This window comes from Poecilia reticulata, chromosome 8 (assembly GCF_904066995.2).
Source record: "Poecilia reticulata chromosome 8, P_reticulata-male-v2, whole genome shotgun sequence".
In the NCBI taxonomy this organism is placed as follows: domain Eukaryota; kingdom Metazoa; phylum Chordata; class Actinopteri; order Cyprinodontiformes; family Poeciliidae; genus Poecilia; species Poecilia reticulata.
Genome location: NC_088837.1, coordinates 2111504 through 2131344, shown reverse-complemented (window position 1 = coordinate 2131344; position 19841 = coordinate 2111504). Strand labels below are relative to the sequence as shown.

Genomic DNA, 19841 nt, shown 5'->3' with positions numbered 1-19841 from the left:
CAATAAATCTCCAATTATGCATTAGTGCAAAATAGGGCAGGAATTTGTTGATTTTTAGTGAATTTTCACAATAATTTGCATGAAACCAGAGGGAGTGATTGATATAATTTGGCAGTATACAAATAAAAACTGAATTGATTTGATTGATAAAATAATATTTAACCACACTTAATGTTTAGTCTAGAATTTAGAGGGCCACATAAAAAGTTTGACACGTGACTTAAAACAAGCTCCTTTGTCTTGAAAAATGACTTAAAAGTTAGTTTTGAATTATTTCAAGTGTACTAAGATGTTTGCACTAGAAACTAGACCAAAAACACTTGGTAAGATTTTGTGCGTAGGCAGTGTTAGCTGGTTTAACAAACTCTGTTATACTTTTATGTTTTTTAAACATCGAACCAGAGAAGTCTGAAACATGGCACCGCGCCTCAAAACTAGACAGATGATGTTTTCGAGTAATAGTAAAATAAAAAAGGACAGTGATTGGAAAAAAGGAAAAGAAAAAAAATAGAAAAGTATTACAATAAGAAGCCAGAAGACAATGTTAATGTACTTACAGGTACCAGTTGTGTTTTTGTATTGCTTCAAGCTGGAAGAAGAGAGAATGAACAATATTAGAATGTGGATAAAACTGTTTCATTGGCGTAAAACAATTTAAACATTGTTTTTATATATATTAGTTGCTCTAGTTTAAGTCAAACAGTCAATCTGACTTAAAGAAACCACAACACTGTTCTAACAAAATGCTAAATGAGCTCAATAACAGCCACCAGATTCATGTTACAAACAGCAATAAATGTAAATATTACCTCAATTTAAAACCACAAAGTTGAATCTGTTTTATAGGGTTAATGTGATAGACCATGTTCAAGAGATATTAGAATCTTATCATGTTATAACCTAACCCTGCTTCAAAACGTCCTGCTGTGTTCCTCGGTTTGTTAACTAATATTCTCTATAAAAAAAAGTAGTCACAGAACAATTTATTTCATTTACTGACGTCACAGTAAAGAAAAAGCGTGCAACAACTTTTCAAATTTTTTATGTTTGCTATCCAGACTGCTGCTCCATGTTTGCGTGACCTCCAGGAAAGTTTGTCCTGCAGCTGTCCCACATCGTCCCCTCATACATTATACACCCTGCAGCAGGAACTGCACACGGCGGAGAGCGTTGCATCAGTGGCGCGCTGCGTCTCTGGGGGCCGCAGAGACGCAGCAGCTGCCGCTTCGCAGACACAGAGAGAAGCAGGCCTGCTAGCATCCTGCGTCCTGCACGCAGTACGTTCCCTTCATCAGCAACATCCTCTGGTTGCTGACTGGCAGGTGGTTCAGTGAGATCTGGCGCAGGCTGAGCTGCTGTGGTTTGGGTGGAGGAGCAGGGCAGGCAGACGGAGGCGCAGAGAGACAGGCTGACCTGGTTTCAGGCTCCATTAATCAACAGCTCATCAGACCAACTCACAGCTTTGATTAAATCTGTTGTCGCTGAATGAACCAGACTTTTATCTCACAGTTGTTTCACAGGCTCCTCCTCCTCTTCCTCCTCTTCCACCTCCTCCGAAGAAGCAAATGATTAAAACATCTTCTGCTCCATAAACGTAAATTCATTTTTTTTCTTTTTACATCCTTCATTTTAAAACGCGTTGGGTTTTTAAAAGGCTCTCCTGTATTTTACAGCTGCTCTGCCTCTGGAGGTCGCCACTGCTGCCTTATTGTGTGTTCATCGTACTCACTCCTGACTTTGGAAAAGAAGCAGCAACAGGGAAAGAAGATCCATCCATCCATCCATCCATCCATCCATCCATCCATCCATCCATCCATCCATCCATCCATCCATCCATCCATCCATCCATCCATCCATCCATCCATCCATCCATCCATCCATCCATCCATCCATCCATCCATCCATCCATCCATCCATCCATCCATCCATCCGGAAAAGAAGCAGCAACAGGGAAAGAAGATCCACCCACCCACCCATCCATCCATCCATCCATCCATCCATCCATCCATCCATCCATCCATCCATCCATCCATCCATCCATCCATCCATCCATCCATCCATCCATCCATCCATCCATCCATCCATCCATCCATCCATCCATCCATCCATCCATCCATCCATCCACCCACCCATCCATCCATCCATCCATCCATCCATCCATCCATCCATCCATCCATCCATCCATCCATCCATCCATCCATCCATCCATCCATCCATCCATTCATTCATTCATTCATTCATTCATTCATTCATTCATTTTCTGTACACCCTTGTCCCTAGTGGGATTGGGAGGGTTGCTGGTGCCTTTATCCAGCCACTGTTCCGGGCGAGAGGCGGGTACATCCTGGACAGGTAGCCACTCTGTCGCATGTTCACCAACAGCAGCAGCCAAAATGAGACAAATTACAGCTAATAAAAACAATTTTAAATCCAGAAATGCTAATTTTATGGCATCCGTAATGACAGGGTGGGAGCGTAAGCGACAAAAGGTTTTTGAAGTCGCCTGCTTACAGACTGCTATATGTAGGCATATCAACAAGAGGTTGAGTGGAAGAAAAATGTGTGGGAGAAGCAGCAGTAGGTTTATAGTTCTGCCTTAAAAGTAATGTTTTATAGGTTTGATGTAAGGTTCAAATTAGGGAGGCACCAATCCACTTTTTTCACTTCCGATACCAATATCAGAGGCTTAATATCGGCCAATACCGATCCGATACAGAAAAACAGCTGAACATTTTAAATACATTTAAAATGTGTTTCTTTTAAACACAGACATAAATGTAGTGAATTACATATTTATTTGCTAACTCAGGAATTCTAAATATAATGTAAAATAAATGATAAAGCCTGACATCAGAGTATGAAGCATAGCACTAGACTGAATAGATCCGCCCTTATGGATCAGGCACAGTGTCACCAATACCCAGTCTAGAATGTTTTTCAATATGGGTTGTGGTACCGATATTAATATCGGATCAGTGCGTCTCTGGTTCAAATTGAGCGAGAAACTGAGTTTTTGGGTTTTCTTCAGCTGCACATATCAAAATCAACCAAACTTCTATCCTGATTTACTGAGATGAACCTTTTTATAGAACTTCTTGTTCCAAACCACCAACATTCTTTAGCTGCCTGACATCAAACCAAAGGCCAGTCCTGTCAGGAAGGACCATGTTCCTGCCCTTCAGCAGCACCCGAGGTCCCTCCATTCTACTCCGCTCTGCTCTATCTGTGGACCAACTTGTCTCTTCTTCTTCCTCTCTCGGTAAGGTCTCGTGTCAGCTTTCATTTACATCCCATCTTAAAGCAAAGCCTGGGGGCTGCATGTTCTCTACTCTCTCCCTCCACCCTGTAAACGCCTCCTTCATCCTCAACATGCAGCATAAAGTCAGATGCTTTTGCCTTTTCAGGTAACGCTTTTGACTTTTCGCCAGAAGGAAAACACACTTATTCATTGCACACAATCTAAATGGAGTTTAAAAGAAAAAAAGAATCCAGATGATCCAGATGTTTACTGTGTCCCTACACGAGGCAAACTTCCTTTCAAAAGGCTTCCCTGTTGCTACTCTTCCAACAGATCATCCACCTGCAGCTCCTCCAAAGTTATTTTGAACATTTTTTGCATTTTACTTTTATGTTGTTATGTTGCTGTGTTGGTTTGCCTCACATAAAAACCCAGTGAATGCACTGCAGTTTGTACTTGCAATGTAACAAAATTTGAAACATCATGAGAACACCAGGAACAAGACGCCAGAGCAGAAAAAAAGACAAAAAACGTGAAGAAACCATCCCATACTTTAAAAAGCAATCTGGGATGTTTTTAAATGGTAAAATCTGTGTTTGAGGGTGTGAATACTTTGGAAGGTACCATGGTTCAGTAAAATGTACTTCCAAATGATTTGATTCATTCACATTTTGCTTAGTTTTCACCTAATGTATTGGTCTTTGAGAGAGCAACCTTGCATCAATATGCCATTATCAATATATGACTTGAAAATGGTCTCAAATCATCCACTAGACCTGTCGCGATACATTTTGCTGGATGATACATTGTCCCAATAATTATTTCGATAAACGAAAATATTGTTGTTTTGTGACCTTTTTGAGTATTATATCAATAATGACATAATAATGCAAGTTCACCCTCTCAAAGACCAATAAACTTTAATGTCCACTTAATACTGGAACTAAAAGATAAAACGCAACAACCAAAACCAATGAAAAAAAAAAACAGAAATAAAAACCACAAGATCAAAAGTGTAAATGAAATGGGTTATGATGTCTCTGTAAACAAAATTGCAATTCAAAAAATATGAATCATTAAAATGAAATTATTGAGCTTATTTTGATTTATCATGCAGTTACTTGGTTAATTGCTTATCGCAACAGACCTAACAGCAATATTATCATTTATCCCAATAATTTCTGAGACAATTTATTGTCCAGCAAAATTTGTTATTGTGACAGGCCTATGTATTCAATTAATTTACTAACTTTTGCAAACAATCATATAGGTAAAGGATGTTCTAACAATCCTTTTTCTAATAATAATGAACCAAAACGAGGTCATGATATATTGCGGTCAATTCTGATTTTTCCAGATTCACTGCTTCAGTTTCCTTGTTTTCTGTCTGCTTGTCTTGAGTTCTGACTTCTTACCGTGAGTCGTTTATCAGGGTTGACTTCTATCATCCCTTTCAGCAAAGCTTGGCAGTCAGGCGGTATGAAGTGGGGCATGTGGAAAACGCCGCTCTTCACCTTCTCCAGAAGCTGCCGCAGGTTGTCGTGGTCAAAAGGCAAGGCACCCTGACACGGGACAGGTTGAAAAAAAACATGATCGGATCTGATTTACGCATCACTTTGCTGTTAGTTGTGTCTGTATAAATGCTCTATAATGTCCTGAAGCAGATTTTATTCTGGCACAGATTTCTCACTATGAATGGCAAACATATTGATCAGATGCAATTGATAAAACAATTTTGGGCGTGATGACATCAGCATTTACTGCCATAAATGGAAAACAGCTTTTGGCAATCTGGTATCAATTTTTATCCCTTGCTAATAGAACTGGGACCGATGACTATGATCCAAAGTGACTCCACTGTTAGAGAAAAGCTGATATAATAGACATGATGCATTTATTTCAACACAGGCAATTGTGATTTTAGGAACTCAGTTCAGGTTAACAATTTAAGCAGTTATCAAGTAAATATGAAATGGCTTTCCATTCCAAATTTATGAAAATATTTGTAAGGTTTTTCTACAATTCAATAAGACCTCAGAGTAGACTGTGACTGACAGACATCTAGAGCAATTCTGGATATAATTTTTAAACAAGTAACCTAATTAGTAGCCTAAACACAAAAATAAAATGTTTCACCCTCCACTTGTGGAACATAGAGTAAAGTAAAGTTTCATGCAGCTAGCATGTCATGTCATGGCAAAGCTAACTATAAAAAACATTGACTTTGGTTGTTTTTTGTTTAGTCTTTTAGGTAGCTGGTGTTCCTCAGGGCTGTATTCTCGAGCCACTTTTATTTACTGTCTATATAATCCGTCTGGTTCAGACAATGTATCATCACTTACCCATACAATGCTGATGACACACTTTTAAGTAAGTAAGTCTAAACATAAGTCATTGTTTAGCTATAACAAATGTTAAGCTACAAATTAGCACACAACCAGACTCAAAGATCCTAATAGCTGCAGAGCCAACCAGAAATTTAAGTGTAGCTATGGCTACAGACTGAAACACCCACAGAAACTATTGCAAAATTAGCCCACAGCAAATATCTTGTAATCAAGTAAATTTAAAAGTGCTTGAATAAAGGGGCACCAAAAAGATGCATGCTTCTCTTTTAAGTAGGTTGTTAAATTTAAGATCCATTGACTGCACTGTATTAGAACTACTGTCAAATGAAATGCAGGGTTAGCTCTCTATTATTGAATTTACTGTATATTTCTGTATTCAAATCGGGTCTGTTTGCTTTGTACAGTGCACTGAGACAAGCTATGTTTGGAACTGGAGCCATACAGAATAAATAAAGTTAACTGAACTGACATGAAATAAAATCAGCTTCGGCTCAACCAAAACACTACCGAAAGACCCTTGAGCAACACCAGGAAGCTGGAACATGTCACACCAGTTTTACACCAGTTCCTTGCTTCTGCAGAGCATATAGTTAAAAATATTATTAAGCTACAAGACACTCAACGAAGCAGAACTCCCTGAAAACGAGACAAGCAGAAAGTGGTGACTCCTTTAAATTGAGATTGAAATTATCATTTTGTTTACCGAAGCTTTTCTGACAAATTTAAAACCTTGTTTTAGCAGCTCATCTGGATTCATTTGCTTCAAATTTGCGCTTTCTTTTTAACTATTGCGTCAGTTTTAATGCAATTCCTTCAACAGTTTCCTGCCTTATTTGGTAATTAGCCTTTCAGTCTACAGACCTGCTTCAGGAAAGCATCTTAAACTGCCCTGTGTATGAGCGGAGCTTTATAAATAAACTTGCTTCGCCTCTGCACAACATCAATCACTTAAGATTCCCCGACTGGTTTTATTCCTGTAGCAACAGTTCCTATAGCCCTCTAACCTCTGCAGTGCGGCATTGGCTCTTCATGAAATCAATCCATGATTAAGTAAAACGCGGTGGAGACGCTCGTTTGACTCTGACTGGTACCGTCCCATCAGCCGATCCCATTGGCAGAACTGGCACGTAGCGTTGAAAACAACTGCAATGCTACGTTTTAGCTTTGCATGGGTCAAAAAAAATTCCTCTAGTTCTTCCTCAGCTCATTGTCAGGATCACAGCACGTTCTAGTTGTATACAGATGTAAGGAGTTTTAAAAATGTCAACTGGAAGATCGCTCTGGCCTGACATTCTAGTATGTCTGCCACAGCGGAATGATGGTAAAATCTTTGTCAGTATAAGAAACTGTTTATTAGGATGTTCTGAAGTAAACTGGAGTGTTCCACAAGGCTCACGTTTAGGGCCTACTTGTTTTTATTGTTGATACGCTGCCATTGGCTGGTGTCATCAGGAGATATGGGATTCATTTTCATAGATATGCACCTTTGAACTGTACTTCAGATATTAAGTGATGGATTATCCTGAATTTCCCTCAGCTAAATCAGGACAAAATCGAAGTTTTAGTTATTGCTACCGAGAATATGAAAGATAGACTCACAAGCCAACTTCCAACATTCAAAGTGAATCCTTCAAATGAGATTGAAAACTTTGGAACACAGCACTTTGCATTTTAGTTCTTAATTCACTGAGCCTAGGGTGCAAATCTTTGTAGTATTTCCATTAAATAAAAATCACACGTGAATAAATCTGTTCACACAATAAGTCATTAAAAAACATGCCACACGATGATCCTCCAACAACTTCCTGTTGTCTTCTTCTTTGTGGCTTGTATCAGTGGCAACATCCATTTGTTGATCATGTGACTCGTGTGATACGGAAAAAAAATTTTTTCATTGCTGTTTTGGGAAATAAACCAACTTTGATACAGTCAAAAAAACACAAAAAAAGAGCACATCATCCTAGCACCAAACTTTTTATTGGAAAAACAAGTTTTTTTGAAATTGGCATGTTTCCAGTAAGCAAATTTATTTTCTAAATGTCAACACAGAAAATGTGTTGAGGAGAAGGAAACTTAATGCAATGTGTGAGAGGAACAGGTTTGAAAACAGAGAACAAGCTTGTGAGCAGCAGGATCTGACAACAAATAGTTGAAAACTGGTGGTTTTAATGCAAGGAAGTTGATTAATGACATGTGGGGTGTGTGATGATGAGGAACACTAGGAATATCACATATACAAAAAAAAAGGAAATTAAAAAAAAATAAACTCAAACTCCAGACGATCATGACACTACAGAGAAGACTGTTTAAAGAATTAACAACATGCAGAGTTTCAAGATTCTTTTCTTAATCAGTTTAAGGAAATACCATAAGAAACTATTTTAACTGTAATTTGAAAATCCAACATTTTAAGAACAAAATATGACTCCTTACCACAAGCAGAGCAAACAGAATAACTCCACAGCTCCAAACATCAGCCCTGCGACCATCGTACCTCTCTCCCTGAAACACACAGCGGGACAGCAATGAACATCCAAACACACACACACACTCACTCACTCACACACTCATTCAGAAAATACACACTAGGAGAGAAATAACTTACCCTAATGACCTCTGGGCAGGCATAATGAGGAGACCTATGAGGAGAGAACAGGAAAAAAGTTCTTAACAGTTTCACTCTAACCCTCTCAGCGTTAGAGTGAAACAGAACAACACTTGATTCTAAATTCAACAGAAAACCAAACGTTAAAGCAGAAAATTCTTCCTAATTTTTTATCTTAGATTCTCATTTCTTCTGATGCCTGGATGGTTTCAAAACTTTAAGCTCTTAATAAACAATACAAGTAATTGTGTAACTTCTCCTGTTAGAGAGGTGAGACACGTTCAAAGGTATTTCAAAATTATTTTGTGAAAGTTTTGGCTTCAGGAAATAATAATAATATATAAAAAAAGGGCTCATTGTTATGGATAAAATTCAAGTGGGGAAAAATATCAATGGGAAAAGCCTGAAATGTGCTAATCTAAACCAGATTTGCAAATTTTGTGGCACGTTTTTTTAATAACTTATTGTGTGAACAGATTTATTCACGTGTGATTTTAATTTCATGGAAATACTGCAAAGTAGACAAAGAGCTGATCTTTTAGCTGCTATATGTTGGAAACTCTGAGATGAAATATTGTTTTCATGAGTGAAGCATTAAAGCCTGAGGAAGTGCAATAAAGCACCTAGTGGAAAGATTTTTATTTTTCATTTTAGAATATTTCCTAATCAAATGATTCCTTATTTTTCCCCTTTGATTTGAATAAATAAATAAAGACCTGAGTGTTAAAAAGAAACCTGCCGTTTCTGCTTACCCACAGCTGGTCTCCAGCAGACTGTCTCCAACTTGAAGTGAGGCCATGCCAAAGTCTGCTATCCTAATGTTGTTCTTCTCATCCAGGAGAAGATTCTCTGGCTTCAGGTCTCTGTGACTAAAAACACCCAGAAAAAAATAACGCTATGTGAAAAATAATGTTATGTGACATCATATGTCATAAGATTACACACATTTGAGCTCATAAAAGCACCTTTGGCTCACAAAAACTATATTAAGCATGTTCTAATTCACATATGAAACCACTTGACATTTGAATTATATACACATTTATAGCTGCTGCTGATGATAAATGATATATTGTTTACGTAAAAAAATAAATACATTTAAAAAAAGGATTACAAACGTAGCACACAAATGAATAAATACCATAAATTAAAATGCAAATGTAAAAATAAAAGTCATTAAACAAAAACACTATACATTTACATCTTTGAAGAAAAAACAGATTTCCTCTTGTTTCATATCTCCTATAAACTGCATGTAAAAACGTATTGACTGTAAAAAATATTAAATATAAGATATCAGAAAAAAAAGAAAAGAAACACGATATTACTTATTGACTAGTACATGTTTCCACCTAGTTCAGGAAGATGTTAGGAAAAATAAAGCATTTTCCTAAAATGTTTTGTGCTTAAAAAATGACAAAGCATTTTTTCTGAAAAATGCTTTGTCATTTTGATTATTACAATATATATATTATGATGTATGTTTCTGAAAATAATTGTCCTCTTGTCTGTTTTCAGGAATGGGTTGGAAATGAGCTAAAAATAGATGTTGCCATTTTCTGTTTCAGTCATGTGGCTCAGATCACATGTGGTGTTCCTCAAGGCTGTGTCCTTAGTCCTCTTATATTCAATATCTACATGTCCCCCCTAGCTTAAACTACAGGATGTTTTAACAGTACTACAGTTATGCTGATGACACACAATATCATCAGCATACTCATTAATGTCATTGTTAATGATTTGCAGCTACTTTAATTAGAGTTTTATCAATCAAGCTTTTTACAGACCATATGGAATGACTATGGCAGAAATCGAGGGCGGAGATGATTTGTCTGAAGAATTTCCGGGCCTCTTTGGGAGTCAGCCTGCCTTTCTTCACCAAGTAGTCAAACAACTCTCCACCAGACACATGCTCCAACACCAGATACCTAAGGGAATAAAATTAAAACAAGGAATTGTTTTCTGCTTCCAGATGTTCATCTCGATTTCAGACAGAAACACGGCAAACAATGCAGCGTTCTCTTATTTTTAGAGTGCAGTAAAGATCCAGACACAAGGATACTCACAGGTATTTGTTATTTTCATAGACATCATAGAGCTTCAGAACATGAGGGTGCTCTATTAGTTTAAGAATAGCTATCTCTCTCTCCACCTGCACAGAAGGAGGGAGGGAGAGATACGGAGAAAGGTTATGAGAGAAAAGAGAAGGTTACAAATGATGGAGATGGAAATGTCAGACGGGGGAGAAAGGTACACCTGGTGTACCGTGAGATTAAAGAGCAGAGAAGCAAGTCTATAGAGGAGGTAAAGCGAAATGCAGAGCTCTCCAATGCTGAATAGTCTTTAGTTAGCTCAGTCATTTTAAAACAGATATAATTAGTGACAAGCAGTGGGGTGAGCATGAAGCTAAGACTTGTAGAGCCAATGCCAGGGTTCACCATCGATACAGAACCCCATCCGACCTGATACTGCTTATGTACCCTGTGCAATTCCTCTGAATAACTCTACCAGTGGTTTTAGTGCTTTGATACATAAGTCTTTCCCTGTAATATTTCACAAACACACAAAGAAAATGGATCTTTGAAATTTCCTCACTATATCTATACCAGACTAAGACAAAACAGGTCTTTGGATATCCAAAGACCTGTTTTGTCTTAGTCCGGTAGAAACCATCTACCATCTGTTTTACTCTTTACTTTGTCTCGAGGGTCTGGATCCTCGACTATTGAGACACTTTTGCTCACTGGAGCAAAAGTTAGCGATTGCGTGATCTGATTTCACCCAATCACCAACATTTTGTATGTAATGCATCAGCTCTATGAAGTTTACAGGAAACGGTGAAGTGCTTGGAGGGTGAATGCATACAGGTGGAGCAGAGACTCACGCTGATACATGCTGTCGCTGATGCTGTGTGTAGCTTTATGGACTAATCAGAAATTAACTTTCCTACCATCCCGATCACAACATCTGGGTGGTGAAGCGCACCTTGGTGTGTACAGCTGTCATATGTGTTTCTGTGTGTGACCCAAGGTGCAAAATCCCGTTGCTAACATGTACAGAAAAGCTTTAAATGTCTTTGCCAAGTGAGAGATCATCTATTAAATTGGCTGAAGATGAACACATAAACTGGAGCATAGACATTTTTTAGAAGTGTCTTTGTGAGCCTGCTGATTTCTTATTAAATTGACTATAGCTTCAGATTTTTGTATAATTTTTGTCCAGGTTAACTTAAAAAGTGAGCTATTATTGCTTCAGGTTCATTTTTTAAAGTACAGTAAAGTAATTGTAGGGATGAGCAAATATAAAAATTTGGGCCAATAATAAATTCTGATATTAATATTCCTGTTATGGCAGTTAGCTACCAATATTTTACTTTAACAAAATTTTTTATTCAATTACTCATTTAATTGTCAGAATAATCGATATATTACTTGCTTACTAAAATAATAGTTTTACAGCCTTTCTAAAAATATTAAGCATAAAATCCCAAAACTCTCCCGTCATATTTTCTTAATCTGAATTGTTGAGGTTACCAAAAGGTATTTTTACAGAAAACAAACAATGAGACGATGTTCGTCTCACTGAATATATGTACTTTCATGATGTGGAAGTAGATGATACATTTATTTTAAGGCGTTTTATTCAACTTTTTCAGGGGTGAGCCTGAACATGTAGGGCGGTGTTTCCCAACCCTGGTCCTTAAGGCACATTACATATTTTAGAGGTTTCCCTGTGTGCCTGATTCAACTGATTTCAGTTCAACAAACGCCTGTTAATCAGTCATCGATTGAAATCAGCTGGGCTGAAGGAAAGAAATACCTAAAACATGTAGGGCAGTGTGCCTTGAGGACCAGGGTTGGGAAACACAGATATAGGGCATTGTATAGAAGTTAATGCTTACCTGTCCTGGTTAAATGATTTTTCTCGTTATGGTTTGTCTGAGCTTTTCACTGTTTCACCTCTTGACCCCTACAGATCGCTGCTCTCCAGCTCCTCATCGTCGCCTTCCTCCTGCCCTCAGCTCTGAACTCTCCTCCTCCACATCTCAACAAGAGCCTCATCTGCAGCCTTGTTACATTACTCCTATAAATAAGATACTCCTCTGTTAAGTCTAGTTAAAGCGTCGAGTCAAATTTTCCCTATAAGATCAGTTTAAGCATGTTTCTCTGCTTATCTTCCAGACTCTACCGAGGTTATGTTGCCAGGTTTTTGGGGTATTTAACAAAAAAAAGTGTGTCACTTTTGCTTATCATTTCTGGATTTTCTAAAAAATAAAACTGAATGAGAAAAATGGAGTAGATTTTTTACAATAAGAACATTGACCTAACTCCTGCCATAAAAAGGCTCAACATGGTGTTTGCTTAGACTTCCTAATGGGTTCTGAATTTATTCTGGATGGTGGAATTATTTAGCTGAAATTGGTGTGAACTGAACTTCACTGATAAGCTGTAGCTCTGATATCATTGATAATATTGATGATCCTAGCAGTCCTACTAAACTCCACTTTAGTAAATATCAACTATAACTCGGAAGTACTCTGAAAATATCCATATCCAGATGTGTGCAGAAAACCTTAACTCTCAAAAGAGAGCAATTATTTCAAAGTTTTGACAAATATTCACACTTATTGTTTTAAATGACTGATTTCACTCCTAAAGCCAGTCATTTATGGCATTAGCTCAGGCAGCTGTCTGTGACATGCCCTGAAAGAGTCTGCCTCAGAGGAGAACACGAGGCCCATCATTGATTTTCACTCCACACTCAGGGATTGGGTATTGAACACTAATGCTCCCTGTCCTTTAAATAGGCTCCATGGGGCTGAGCCACGGTGTGAAATACAGGGTAGAGCAAAAATGTTCATTCCTCTTTCAACCGTTTTACTTTTTGTTACATTACAAATGTAATAGAGTATTTCACTTGAATTTGATGTGTTCATCTGGTTTTCTCTTGTCTCATTCTAAGGAGTTAGCTCAACCTGAGTTAGCTCTGTAGCCATGACGCTATAGGCTCAGGCTACTGGAGGACAAACTGACCAATTTTCCTCACTTTCTTCTTCTGCTACGCTCCAATTTTGCATTAACTGATGTTATTCCAACTGTTAACCTTTTCTTTTCTCTCCACAGAGGCTAAATCTTCTATGGAGATTTAGATTAAATCCAAACAGAAGGTCAGACTCTATGGAAGCTAAATCTCTAGCTTCCATAGGGTGTGACGTTCTGTCAGTCTTGCTGTGTTTTTTCTCCACTGTTTGCTCAGTAAAGGTGTATCAATAAATATTAAAGATGCACCGATCCAATATTAATATCTGCATCATTCTTGATATTGAAAAAAAAAAATCTAGATAAGGTATTGGTAACGATGCTATCAATCCATAATGTCAGATCTATTCAGTCTAATTCTTGGCTTCGTTCTCTGAGCCACGGGATGCTTTATTATTTATTTTACATTATATTTGGAATTTCAAATTGCCCTTTCTGAACTATTTGAAAGAAGGTTTGTTGCAGTTTATTTTTACACGTTTGACCAAACTTTTTGTCTCGGTCAGTTTCAGTTCCTTTATTGATTATTCTATGTCTGCTGTTCTGCTAATAATTGTGTTCCTAATTTGTACAAGAAAACTGAACAAATTAAAGTTGTGTTGTTTTTACATGTTTGACCAAACTTATATGAAGCTATTGTTGTATTTAAGTGTTCTGTGCTGATGCAGAGATATCAAATAAAATTGAAGTTCAGTGTTTTAAAAACATCTTAAATCAACTCAGCTGTTTTTCTGCATCGGATCGGCATCAGCCAACACTAAACCTCAGGTATCGGTATGAGAAGTCAAAAAAGTAGATCGTGCATCCTGAATACATATAAATACATTTGAAAATATGGTTAAATGCAGTTACTGCGAGCATTTTAGTGATACTAATCACCCTTCTTTACATGTCCTCAAAAAGCAGATTACACATAGGAATGCTTTTCATGAGCTGTATTTGCGTTTGTGGAGCTATGTTTGCTAAAGAAAAGGTTGTAGATGGTTCTTATGCTCACTTTTATCACATTAGTATCACCAAACACTGAAGTCCACATCGTCCAGCCGTAGTCTAAAGGTTCTGGGTGAGACAACACTCCCCCTTCTCTGCCCGCAGCCACAGAAAAGACGCCGGGGTTGAGCTGAAGTTTTATTTCAGTCCACTTTGTCTGCAGCAGCTCTCATCAGAGGGCTTCATTAGCAGACTGAAATCTCTCCTATTGTTCAATGCAGAGAGGCAGTGCCCACACACTCAGCGGCCTCAAGACGCACCGACAGGCTTTTTACTGACACAAAATAACTAACCACTCCTCTTGCTGCTTCTGCAGAAAACTACGACAGACACAAACACACGTGAATATCTCAGTCAGAAACCTGAACAAAACCGGGTGCCATACCTTCATTAGAACCGACTCGGAGAGCTTCTCTCTGTTCACGATCTTTATGGCCACCTTCTGCCCCGTTATGCAGTGGACACCCAGCTTCACCAGGCCTGAGAGGCAGACAGAGGGGGAACAGGAAGGAAGCAAAAAGTCATGAATAATTCAGAACATTTGGGGGGTTTTTTTCTGACAATGTTACAAACGCTGCTCAAATAACAGCCACTCATTCAGGAGGACTTTCTCCACACGTGTCATTAAAATGAATCTGGTTGGCATCCAAGAATTTAACTCATAACTAGGACTGCAACTAACAATTATTTTATTAATCAATTCTGATGATTAATCGATTAATCTGGAAAAAAATTGACACATTCCACAGATGTTTCATTTAGCCACTTAAGCCTTTTTTAATGTAACATTAGAAATGCATTAAGTGATGCAAAAACAATTAAAAACATTTTTTAAATAAGAAACTAAACATTTCATTGCCTAAAATGCAACAATTCCTTTAGTGAACACTTGATCATTGATCAAAGGATGAATCTGCAGCTAAAACATCAACGTGTAAATCCCTGTAATCTTTTTTGAAAGAATACTTTCAAAAAAGATAACAGCTAACAGGAAATAGTAAAATTGTGATGTGTTATCTTTTAATCCTTTGTAAAGTTTTTGTGGACCATGATGTACTTAAAAATTGTTGGCTGCCTTACGGCAGGATCTATCTTCTCTGGGAAAACACACAGAGACAGAGGACGTTATGCTAACTGTGCTAATCTCTACTACACGATTTAAAAATCTCTGAACGTTAAAAATATCAACTCTGTAACAAATCAGTTTTGTTTTTATATTTAGATATGTATAGAAAGCAGGAAGCGGACTATAACGCAGGGCATTATGGGTAAATACAGCCAAAACGAACAGCCAAAGCGCTAGCGAGAGAAACGGCTTATGGTCTTTTGCCAAAGACAAAAGAGAAATCCAACAACCGCTAAAATTTGACGCCACTCTATTTTTTGTTTACATTTCATGAAGAAGGAAGTTGCGCTCAGTGTCTTCTTGAGAGGTTTTCATGTTGTGTCCTTTAGTGGTTCTTGGTGCAGCGCCCCCACAGGTGAGTGGGAGAATAGGTTGCTCAAAGGTTTGGTTCATTTAACACAGTGCAGTGAGAAATTTTGGTCTTGAATCGACCAAACAGATCATAGACCAATTCAGGTCTTCAATCATATTTGCAATGAACAATTTTATTAAATAAATGTTATGGATTCTTGCTTTGCTATATAAATTGAGATGATTCTGTTATTTTCAAATGTTCAGTTGGATTCAAAACTACTACCTCTATCAATGAACACACAGCAGAGTGTGGAGCGAAAATGCGTAATAGTCCTCGGAAATGTTCGTTAACGCCAGAATCAGACTGACTCAAAAGAAATTGTCAACTGGTATCAGCCTGTAGCAGACTTCTCATTACATCCCTATTTGATATAAATGGACTGAATTTACATATAGTGCTTTTTCAGTCATTTTGACCACTCAAAGCACTTTGCACTGGAGTCACATTCACCCATTTGCACTCACATTTATGCAGATCGGTAGGCAATTTGGGGTTGGCACAAGAGCACATCAACATGAGGCTGCTGGAATTAAACCTACAACCTACTGATTGCAAGACGACCACTCTGCCCACACAACCACAGCCACCCCATATGTATTTATATAGTTAATACATACAAATTAAATCAGAGTTTAGTTGGCTTTATGAAAACATTAAATTGGAAATTGACATCAAAATGGTTGGTGAACAAAGAATCAAATTATATCTTTAATACTTGCATTGAGCCTGACTGTAATGGGCCCCCAAATATTTCTGCCCAGGGCCTCACATAGCGTTGCACCGCCTCTGATTTTAGCTGTATGGGTGAATTTAAATTGGGCCCTACCTGTCTGTCCCTTCCCGAGGGTCTTCTCCAGCCGGTAAGGCCCCACGTACTGGCTGGACTGGCCCACCGTGATCTCTTTGCTGCTCATTCTTGCCAAAAGTCGACTGTACCCCCCGCGAAACTGTACGGCAGATCAAAATCACGTGCGTACCGTCGCAACGCGCGCCGCACGCGCGCGCGTAGGGGAAAAAAAAAAGACTAAAGTGGTCGTGATCCGAAGCCGGGGAAGAGGTGTGGGGTGGGGGGGTGCCCTGCAGGCTACTCCCTTCAACTTGTCATGCGGTCGGGTCCAGAAGCAGTTCCCTTTCAGCACCGCGCGGAATGCAGCATCATCCACATGGAGAGGTGGGAAGAGATGACGTGTGCATCCAGCTAATAGTTGGCCAAAGTGGAGCAGGAAAGGAGAAGCTCATGCAGGGAGCTGGACAGGAAGGCTACTTTAGCCTCAGATTGATTTCTGTTAAGAGTACAGTCTCAAATAACCCGAGTCAGAATTGCCTGATTGGATCCATCCCGAGGATCGATATCAGGGACCCCCTGTCCTCACTGCTGCTGCTGCCGCCGTCCAAACATGTTCCCGTAGTCCTCCTAACGTCACGCATGTCCCGGCTCCTGTCCCGTCAAGTCCCGGGGCCTCGTCTGTCTGCTGTCGTCCAGATTATAATCTGCTGTCACTAAGGCATAAGCAAGAAGAATAGGTTTTCCAATATCCGGTGCACACTTCGGCTCACCCCCTCCCTGGCCCTGCATCAGGAAACAGAGGAAGAGGAGGGTGAGCGTTCAGAATGAAAAAAAAAAAAAAAAAAAAAAAAAAAACAGCCTCCGGGAAGGCCGAGGCAGACAGACGATGCGCCCCCGGGTTCGGGACGGCTGCGGCGGGGAGGGGCTCGCGCCCTGTGCCGGTGCTGCTGGAGGTGGATCAGAACTCGGTCCGATGGTTGAGCTCGTTTCTAGAAACAACAAGCATCCTCAGCTGGCGACTCCCCAGCGCTTCCCCCCTCCGTGCTGCCTCCCTCCCTGGACGGCTGTGCTCATGATGTTACCGCATCTCCTCCCTCATCAGCCGGCGCAGATGATGCACAAACAACTAAACCAGGCCGGCTTTCTGCTCCTGAAGACGGACACAATCCACAGGAGCTGCGCTTCGCTGTCGGGATGTCCTTGTCCTGCTGCAGGCTGGTACCGCTGCTGCTGCTGCTGCTGCTGCTGCTAACCTTCCAGCCGGTTCCCCCTCTCTTTTTACACTCCTCTCTTCATTCTCTCCAGCTTCCTGCTCTCCATCGGTCAGCATCAGCATCCGGGTTCCGCTGATGCGGCCCCACCCTGCTGCCTTTCTGAAATGCAACTTCCAGTTTTTCACCCGCCGTAGCCACAAAAGAAAAGATGTTTTAATCTCAACTGGAAGGTCAGACTCAAAGTCACGAAAACTTAAAAAAAACAAACAAAGGTTTTGAGAGAGAAGACAGTGGCGGTTCTTGCATGAAGAGCGCCGTGGGCGAAACATTTACCCACTTCCTGTGGGACGGCCAATCTGGTTATTTCTGCTTAGAAATGAAAATAAATAAATAAATAAAAATGTTCACACATAGGCACATAAATAACAACAAGTATTAAGGTGATACAAAGAAGAAGAAGAAAAATTACATTTACAAGAACGAAGTCATAATTTTATGAGAATTAAGTCCTATTTTGAGAATAAAGTCATATGAGAATAAAGCCATAATATCATGAGAATAAATTACTATATTATTGCAAGAATGAAGCCATAATTATATGAAAAACTCATATGAAAATAAAATCATACTACAAGAATACAATCGTAATATGGGAGTGAAATATAAAGTCAGAATATTCTGATAGATAGATAGATAGATAGATAGATAGATAGATAGATAGATAGATAGATAGATAGATAGATAGATAGATAGATAGATAGATAGATAGATAGATAGATAGATAGATAGATAGATAGATTTTCTGGTATCAGCCTCCATTTTAAAGCTGCAGCTCTAAGAAACACAGCATCTTACTGTGGTAAGAAGATGAAACAGCTTTTGGAGGATTACTGAGAAGAGGTTTTAGGAACGTACATTATGATATTAAGCATGAAGGATTAAAAAAAAAATCTTTAATATTTTGTAAGAAACACAAATCTGACATTTTCGGGGCTTGGAAACCATGAACCTGATTGGACGTGTGGAACTTTGGCATAATAAAAGAACATGAAAACTGAAGAAGGTAATCATAATCACAAATATAATAAGAAGAAAAGAAAAAAGAAAGAAAACATTTGGTTTGACTGTTAAACAAGAGGTTATTATGGTCAAAGTGTGCCAGATGGCTGGCTCTCTTGTTCAGACTGAAGATTTTACAAATATGCAGCTTAGCTGAGCAGTCTAATGGAGAAAACGTATTACGTTAATATTTATTTTCTCTTTTTAGGAACGGTATTAAAGCCCCAGTTTAGTTATCAGAAGGATTAGACCGACTGGACGTAATCTGCGTTCAGTGTGCGAAAAATAGTCTGCATGTGATTAATTCTTCTTCAATTAATAGTAAAACCGAAAATAAATAAATAAATTTAAAAATCCGATATTATTAACAAGCTAACAGGCTAACCCGGGCTACCGGCTGCATCTGCTCTTCAGACATTACAAATCTGTGTGTGTGACCAGGCTCCACATTGTGATAGCTGCATGATGTTGATTCCTAAAGATTAATCCACGTTAATCTTAATCTCTGGATGTGGTCAGGTTGATGCATGCAGTTCAGATTATCCATCGGTGCCGTGTGTGTGTGTGTGTGCGTGTGTGTGTGTGTGTGTAGGGGTGTGTGTGAGTGTGTAAGTGCACAAATGTCTCTCTGTTTCTGACCCTCTGAGGCAGCATCGTGAATAATAATAAAACAAATAATAATAATCTGAATTCCTCAGTTTCTGCAACTGGAAATTTAAAACAATCAAATCACAACAAAGGAGTCGATGGTTAGTGACTGCTGGGCGATTATAGGCATTTTTATTTCTGTTTTGGTTGTTGTTCATAAACAGATTCCTAAAAATTGCTTATGCTCTTTCACTTGATCAAGTTGCAAACAGACATTTCTGTGTTTCACGATAAAAATCTGAAAGGTGTGGCCTTCCATGTATACTCTGACCCCTTTGCTCTGATAAGGGCCATCTGGTAGAATGGTCCAGTCAAAGTCCAAACCTAAATCTGGTTGAGAATCTGGGTCAAGATTTACTCAACAGGAGTGACTGATCTTAAGAAACTGTGAAGAAATTTGGCATTTTTAGTCTTTAGACATTCAAACTTGTG

General features: G+C 38.9%; 1 protein-coding gene and 1 long non-coding RNA gene across 3 annotated transcripts in view; both read right to left on the bottom strand.

Moving 5' to 3' along the window:
* The window catches only part of brsk1b (BR serine/threonine kinase 1b), a 35004-nt gene extending 16400 nt beyond the window's left edge, over positions 1–18604 (bottom strand). The window contains exons 1-9 of one of the 2 annotated variants that reach the window (XM_008415262.3): positions 16528–18604; positions 14606–14700; positions 10258–10343; positions 9979–10119; positions 8944–9060; positions 8192–8225; positions 8020–8088; positions 4654–4800; positions 558–589 (exon numbers count right to left, since the gene is read on the bottom strand). In XM_008415262.3, coding sequence (XP_008413484.1) covers positions 558–589; positions 4654–4800; positions 8020–8088; positions 8192–8225; positions 8944–9060; positions 9979–10119; positions 10258–10343; positions 14606–14700; positions 16528–16615 — 809 coding nt within the window. In that variant the 5' untranslated portion in view covers positions 16616–18604. The remainder of the gene's footprint in view (positions 1–557; positions 590–4653; positions 4801–8019; positions 8089–8191; positions 8226–8943; positions 9061–9978; positions 10120–10257; positions 10344–14605; positions 14701–16527) is intronic. The other variant, XM_081609593.1, reaches the window with a different exon arrangement.
* Positions 1–19841, bottom strand: part of LOC108166503 (uncharacterized) — a 123871-nt gene that overhangs the window by 88988 nt on the left and 15042 nt on the right. The gene's annotated exons all lie outside the window — the stretch shown is intronic.